Genomic DNA, 7,934 nt, shown 5'->3' with positions numbered 1-7,934 from the left:
TTTTGAGTAGGGAAACAGTGAAGCCCTTCATGAAGTTACTACCACTAATGTGACTATTACCAATAATAGTACAGATGGAGCAGATGAATCTCATGTGAAGCAGAGGCCAGTATGGAAGAAGATACGTTCCGTAAATTTAAGAGACTTTGTTGAATTTGAATTTTGTGTTTGTAAGTTCTGTACATTTAATTAAGTTATTGTTAATTTTCTAAGTGGCTATTGTTTGGGACAAACAATACTAAGGAAGGGGCAGTGTTACGACAGCGAAAGTCACGTGACGCTAGTAACACGGCATGAGATTCTAGAAGGATCATGTCTGGTCGTGGTGTCACAACAGCGGAAGTCACGTGATTCTGGTAACACGTAATGAGTATCTAGAAGGTTCCTGAAGGCTCGAGACGCCCCCTATTTTGTGTATATATAAGACCGGCGAGAAGTGACGATATAGATAATTGCAGACAGATAGAGACGGATAATTGAGTCAAGTGAATCATTGTGAATTATAGCGTGTGTTTAAGCTAAAGTGACTGTGGAAATTAAGTTTATTGCAAAGTTGTATTGAGAGGTAATAAACTAGCTTTATTTAAGAAAGGACTTGTGTCACTGAAGTTTCATCAGAAACAAATTATACGGAAAATTAACAAACGAACAGAGACGTAACAAATATATTTTATATATTGTTGATCTTCAAATGTGTTTTAGACCCAAACAGTTCTTAAGGTAATTTATTTAAAGTACAGCATAAAAAATTAACAAATATTCATTTACACTGGGACAAAAATTCATTTAGGAATAATAATTTCTGTAAATTAAAGACCTAGTATTTTCTGAAATCACTTTGACTAAGATAACTTAGCTTATTCAAGTGATATTATAAGCCTTTCATCATTTCTAACTTATAATATGGTGAAAACAGCAAAGATTACAGGAGAATCAATTGGCATCAGTATTAAATGTATGACTCCTTGCAGTATAATATGGTATTTAGTGATGAAGAAGTTTAGAAAAAACAAAACAAAAAATTATTCTGAAAAACTTATTATTATATCTTGTGAAAAAATTGTGTTCTATTCCCACTCCTTAAACTTTAAAGATACTGTTTTTATCTATGCATAATATTTGGTTCTTGTATTAATAGGTTGCTTGATAAGATGAATTTGTTTGCAAACTGACTACAAAGTTAGAGTGTGAAGTCATGGGAAATTCAAGTGAGTTTAGACATAACTAATATTATCTGAGTGATAGATGCTGACCATCTTTTGATTTTTACAACTTTTAAATTATACATAGAACCATTATTTTCACACTACCCTAATTCTTTGAAAGGAAGAATTTGTAAACTGGTCCTTAAATAACACAATGTCATTTTCAGTTTGCGTGAAGTGGTAAAATTTGACCTAAAAAGCTGTCCTTAGTTTAAACCTAAACAATCATTTTTAATGAGCACCTCAGCTGTTAAGTTTTTGTTATGACCAACTCCTAACAATTCTCTGTGTCTTTTAAACAATACCTTAACTATTTTGTTTCAAAAGCTGTTTTTGTTTATCATCATCTGTTATACTATAATTTCTAGTATTTATAAGATTTTCAAATAAATATAATAATCTCACTAACTTTGTGCCAACAAGAAACTAAAAAAGAATATTACTTTAATATTAGTTGTAAAATTATAAACATGAAAACTTAAAGAAATCAAATTTCATAAAGAACACAACAAAACAAAACAATTTCTAATTCATTTTCTTATAATAACAAATAATTCCATAATATTTTTTTTTGAAAGTTTACCTTTTTCCATTCTTCATTAGACATTAAAATGTTAGAGAAACTTGATGTAGAAGATTTGTCAGAGATTTGGCATAGTGTTAACTGATTATAATACTCATCACCATTGGGCACTGTACTATCAGTAATATATAGCATACCAAATCCACTGAAAATACAAAATAAAAAGATTGAGCTTTCATGTTAAATCAAAAGAACAGTACTCATAAAGTCACAGTAAAAGAACTAACTCTAAATCACTTATCAATTTGTTTTATCACCAGCTCAAGATCAAACCAAAGATCTCTCACATGTTCAATGTTCTACCAAATGAGCTAAGGATTTAAGCAATTAGCTAATGCTAGTGAAGCACTTATTAGCAATTCAAGCTAGTACCCCAGGGCAATTAGTTTGAGACAAGTGAAATATGGTGTCATGTAAGACTGTAGGATTTTATCATCAAAAAATACTCAATCATGCTAATTAACAGATATGTAGAATCTGCTTATATTTTTATAAAAACACTTGTAAGAAGCTTGTAAGGACATTCTATTACAATTTTAAAATTACACTCACAAATCAAGTGAACTAGTACACACATTTATAATAATACCAAGCTCAGAACTGGTATATCAAGGATTTTAAAGGCGAGTAGTATTTGATAACTTATAATTTCCTTAAAACATACTTTACATTCAAACAAATTTGCATTGTCTAATGAACTGTCCTCATACTGGAGAAGGACTATTGACTATAAAATTTCAATTTACTAAATGTACCTACGTGAAGTGTGACTAACTTTTAGTAAACTCTATAAGTAAATTACAAAAGTATTTGTACTCAAAATATGTCTTTCAATTGACAACATCAGTCTGACTCACACTCTAACTTAGATTTTATAAAAATAAAGTACAAGAAATTTCAATCAGTAAAAGGATTTTTAAATAACTGATTAAATATATAAATCCAATAAAATGACAAATAGTAAAGCTAATTAAACCTAAGCTTAATTTCAGCCTTCCCTAGCTCCAGATCATTTTCCAAGGTTCAATATAGTAATCTTCACCTTCCACAACTATCATAACTTACTTCTGAATATAAACTATTCACAGGTGTAATAATTAAAGAAGTGTGTTCCAAAGAGATTGAAAAAAAAATTACTTCACTGGATCAGTTACATTTGTCTAAGTTGCAAAACTCATCCTTTAGAATAAGTTGTATCTATTGGATGTTTACTTCAAGTAGTTTTCTTTCATCTTCACTTAGAATGATTGGATTGCATTCCTCTACTTTATTTCTGCCATTATATTAATGTCCCCTTTTTTATAGATGAAAAAACCCGAACAACTTATATGTCAAAACAAAACATTTATTAAATGAAATAGTCTCCATTCTTATCGATGATGCTTTTCCATCTTACAATCAGGTTGTTAATGCCCTGATTAAAGAAATCACTTGGCTTTGAAGCAAAAAGCATGTTGATGTCGTCTTTAACACCTTCCACATTTGCATACGTTTTCCCATTAAGATGGTGCTGCAGGGAATGAAAAAGATTGTAATCTGATGGTGCCATATCTGGAGAATATGGTGGGTGGAGGGGAACTTCCCAACCCAACTCCATAATCTTGTGTTGCGTCAAACACGCCACATGTGGACATGTATTCTTGTGGAAAAGAACACCTTTCCTATTGACGTGAGAAGGGCATTTCTGATGACGGGCTTGATTTAAACATTTCATTTGCTGACTATAGATCTCTGCATTGACAGTTTGCTGTGGATTGAGGAGTTCGAAATGAATTACTTCTTTGATGTACCTCCAAATACAAAGCATCACTTTCTGCGGTTGGAAATAATTGTGAAATTATTTGTTTTTATATAGTTTCTTTTATGCAATTTGATATATGTAGTTCTTTTTTTAAGCTTGAATTTGTTCATATATGAAGTTGTGTATAGACATCATTTTGAAATGCTGATTATTTTGTCAATAAGTGTGTGTATGCACACATCAAATTGTCCTAATACATGAGAATTATGTTACTTTGAAGATTTAACAGCTGTTATACCTAAAATCACTAAGCACAACCCTAGAAAAATTAAAGCATTTAGTAGAATAATAAGTGGAAATTTAAAACAAGCATGTTATGAAAACCTATATTTTCAATGTTGACTATTGATCGAACCAGCGAATTTCCTCTGAAACACTCCTGCATTATTGTTGTTAAATGTGTGCCCTTTTACAGGCTGAACTGCACCCTTGAAAACATTCTGTATCTGCTCCTGTATCTACAGAAATATTGAATACAAGTCTATAGAGGTTATAATGTCATTTGGAGTGTTGTGTTCAGTCTTAGACTCCTTACCTCAGAAAGGACATTGAATTATTGGAAAAGGTTCAGAGGATGATACCTAGGATGAAATGTTATGATATGAGGATAGGTTAAGATCTCTATATTTGTTTTCCCCTTAAAAAAAGAAAGAGTTAGAAGGGGGATGATCAAGGTGTTTAAGATTGTTAAGGGAATTAATAGTATTGATGCATCAACTTTTTTCATATTTAATGGTAAGAATAGGAGACATAAATTTTGGTAGGGTTGTAATCTAACAGGATGGCCTTTGGAATGGGTTGCCTTTGAATGTGGTGGATACAGTTAATTTAAAATAGTTTAAAGGAAAGCTTGATAAATATTTAAATGATAAGGGCTGATTTTGAGGATTTTTTTTTCTTGGTTTAGATTAATTTAGTCGATAGAACAGCCAGATGGATCAAAAGGTTCCTTGGTATCTTTTAATGTTATGTTATTATAAAAATATTACCTACATAGGAAGCTTTCTTTACTAATTCACAGTGGAAAAATAAGTAAAATGAATCTTCATTAGCAATAAAAATGTTTTTAACTCTTTATTAACAGTTAATGGTATTCACTTTTTTATGAGGTTTCAAACATTCATGAGAATTGTTACATTAAACTGATCATTAAAAATATTCACAGACTTTCACTTTAACTCAGGATCTCTCCTTCAACCAGAAGCATCTAAGTGGCAAGGATCAGATATAAATAATCTAGGATTCATCCAATTTTGGTGAAACTTACATATGATGTAGCATACAATATGGCAATTAAATTTACAGTTTCCAAATTGAACAAACATTCACTGAGTTATAACTGGTCACATCATCAGCACATCTCATACTTAATGACAGTGCTTTGTGTTGTGCAACCAGTGGGTCTGCTATGTGAGTCTTCTTCATTGCACATCACTGCATCTGTTTTTTAGACTAAAGTCCAATAGATCTTTAGCAAATAGCTCCAAGTCCCATTGAGGGTGGCTGATATTTTGTTACTATTCAGCATGTAATCATCAATCACCATTATTCCCTCAATTACTTGCATGTGCAAGGTTATGAAATGTTCAAATTCAAGCTTGTGCAACTGCTCTGGATGCGACATAATTGTCTTTTTTGATATCCCTTGTTGATCCATCTATCACGTAAAAAGATGCTGTGGTGGCACTGAAAAATAGTTTTGGTGCTGACAAAGACAGTTGTAATAGTAGTAGTAGCAGCCTTCAGCCAGAACAAGGTTTCCAACCCCAAAAGACAATGCAGACAGTTCTCATAATTTGATTTGAGAATCAAGAAACAGATAACCCATTCTTGTGTGTGACTGTTGCTGGTAAGGCTACTGGTGCAGAATTTTGGAAACCACATTTTTTTTATTGCTCATAATTTCCAATTGAAATATGCTACCATAATATGAACTGCAAATTTTTATACAGCAGATTTTGTACTCTCCAATGATGTATTCCACACCTCCAAAGAAATTTACTAGCACTTCTTGTTCCTTGCCACCTAAAAACACCACTTTGCCTCTAGTTGAGGGAGAGATCCTGTGTTAATAAAAAGATAGTGCATCAACTTAAAACAGAAACATCACACAATCTAAAAGCACAATGGAATAATTACATGTGGCACATAAGGCTATTTAACTTTTCCTTTGTTACTAATTCTTTACTTTAGAATTTTTTATAAGCCTCCAGCTGGGATCTAGTTTCTCAATGATGGAACTTCACAAAAAAATTTAAGTTCCTGGTAACCCTATGTATTATAAAAAACTCATTCACTTACTTAATTAGTACTTTGTTCAAGTTTCCTAGACCCTATAAAGTGAGAAATAGAATAAAATTAAAATAACAAAGAAAATATATTTCAAATGAGTTATCATATTTACTTTTATGACAACATCGTGTATGCATATTTTCAAGTAAGAATCAACATTAGGTGCCATACTGTAAAAGTAATAATTTACCACTAAAGTCAGATCAGAATCACTCAACACCTGGTTTTCATCCTAAATATGTGATACATATTTCTTGTCAACTATACTGGTCTGTGCCACAATATCATAATAAGATAAGCATCAGTCATTTCATTTAGAAAATCAATTTTGTAAGTACTATACAAAGGCTTCATCAGTACAAAACTTTTCCATTACACCTACGTCTCCTACTCATTAAAGAGTCACTGGTAATACACTCAGATACGGGGATAATTGTTAAGAATAACTTATTTAATTAATAATTTTGACACTAGCATATAGATTTACAGCTGACACTACAGGTTTCTATTTTTAAAATGCTGAACAGTTTTCTGGTGTGAATACTTTGCACTTAAAAAGTAAAGCATTTGTATTTTTAGGCCTAAATTCAGTTAATAGAGAAGCTTGTTATATCTACTTTTTACTAAAGTTGCTCAATAGTAAACGTAATTTGCAGCATCCTATCACTAGTTGCAAGCAGTACTATGTTTTATAAGTTTTGATTTCCTATGCAAACTCCAGGACACCGAAACTAATTTTTTTAATTAATTCATTATTGTGTGATTTAATTCATTTTGTTTTTTCAAAAATTAAAAATTTTACTACTTTAAAACTTGCAATTTTGCTTTAACAAAATATAACAGTTGAAATACCATAAATCCCAAATGTTGTCTTGAAATAGTAATTTGAAATTTGTAATTTTTCTTAAATAACTAACAGAATCTATCAAAATACTAAAATGTCATATTGGTTGTGTTGGTATAAGGCAACTTTTAACTGATCTAGCCGAAGATTATTGGCTAAATCACAAAGTTCTAATTAAATGCTTTCAGTGTAGCATTATATTTTAACATTGTTAGAGCTAAAATCAATTTCAAACAGGTATTTACCTCTGAAATACTAAAAAGCCCTTCCTTGTTAAGTTTGCTCTCATTCTATCAAATATTATATACAGAAGAGAGTCATTTAATAGGTCAAGATTAAGACCCATCTTGCTTACATAATCGTTGGCAAGTTAAAGGAATAAGTAATAGAAGACAAGGCAGGAAGACTAACATTATAAATACTGGTTATATCGAAATAAATTACTGACACCCTAATTAAATGCTAAAACCCTAATTAGCTTCTGCTGGTATGCTTCTATTGAATAGGAAACTAGTGTGGGTGAAAATCCTGCAAAGATAAATGATGCATGGAAGAATCTTTTTCAAGGCAGCTGAAAAGTTGTATGATGAGACAAACACTTTGTAACAAACCAGGACAGGCTAATATGTCAAAGGAACATAACAGGCATGCACCAATAGGACTACAACAGTAAGAGCCATAGCTAAGGAAGACTGTAAGGTAAAAATTTGATCCTGACTCAAAAAATCAGAACTAGAGCAGCTTATATGTAATAATTATTCTGGAAAAGAAAGTCTCAAACAAAAAATTTCGTAATGTGCCAGGCAAAAAACTAACTATGGATCAAAGTAGAAGACCATGAGAAAGATCCCCCACAGAAACCCAGTCTGAGGGTCAAGAACTTGAGAAGTAAGATATCCCTGCTAAAAGGCTTTTAACATTTAGGTAATTTCTAAAAGTATCAGTAATGACCTAAAAACTAGGAGAAGTTAGAAAATATAAAGATTCAAGAACTGAATGATCCAAAATGATTTTAGCATTCTCAGGCATAGTGGAAATTAGTTCAAGATTTAAAATAGAACATGCCTGAGTAAAGAAGAAATAAGACTAGCAAAAACTATTTTATAATTAGGGCCAGTGGTGGGATTCAGCCGGTTCGTGCGAACCTGTTCTTAGAATTTAATGACCTCCATGAACCGGTTGTTAACAATCGTATGTATAGGCCTAATA

The 7,934-nt window shown here is 31.5% G+C and overlaps 1 protein-coding gene across 8 annotated transcripts in view; it reads right to left on the bottom strand.

Annotated features, from left to right (window-relative positions):
* Positions 1–7,934, bottom strand: part of LOC111087693 (MCM domain-containing protein 2-like) — a 97,644-nt gene that overhangs the window by 20,719 nt on the left and 68,991 nt on the right. For all 8 annotated transcript variants that reach the window (XM_022395191.1, XM_022395195.1, XM_022395194.1 and 5 more), the window contains 2 exons: positions 5,891–5,922; positions 1,789–1,933 (listed from right to left, as the gene is read on the bottom strand). In XM_022395191.1, coding sequence (XP_022250899.1) covers positions 1,789–1,933; positions 5,891–5,922 — 177 coding nt within the window. The remainder of the gene's footprint in view (positions 1–1,788; positions 1,934–5,890; positions 5,923–7,934) is intronic.

The sequence above is a fragment of the Limulus polyphemus genome, unplaced genomic scaffold (assembly GCF_000517525.1).
Source record: "Limulus polyphemus unplaced genomic scaffold, Limulus_polyphemus-2.1.2 Scaffold2480, whole genome shotgun sequence".
Taxonomy (NCBI): Eukaryota; Metazoa; Arthropoda; class Merostomata; order Xiphosura; family Limulidae; genus Limulus; species Limulus polyphemus.
Note: the sequence above shows the minus strand (reverse complement) of the source record. Positions and strands in the feature narration are given on the sequence as shown.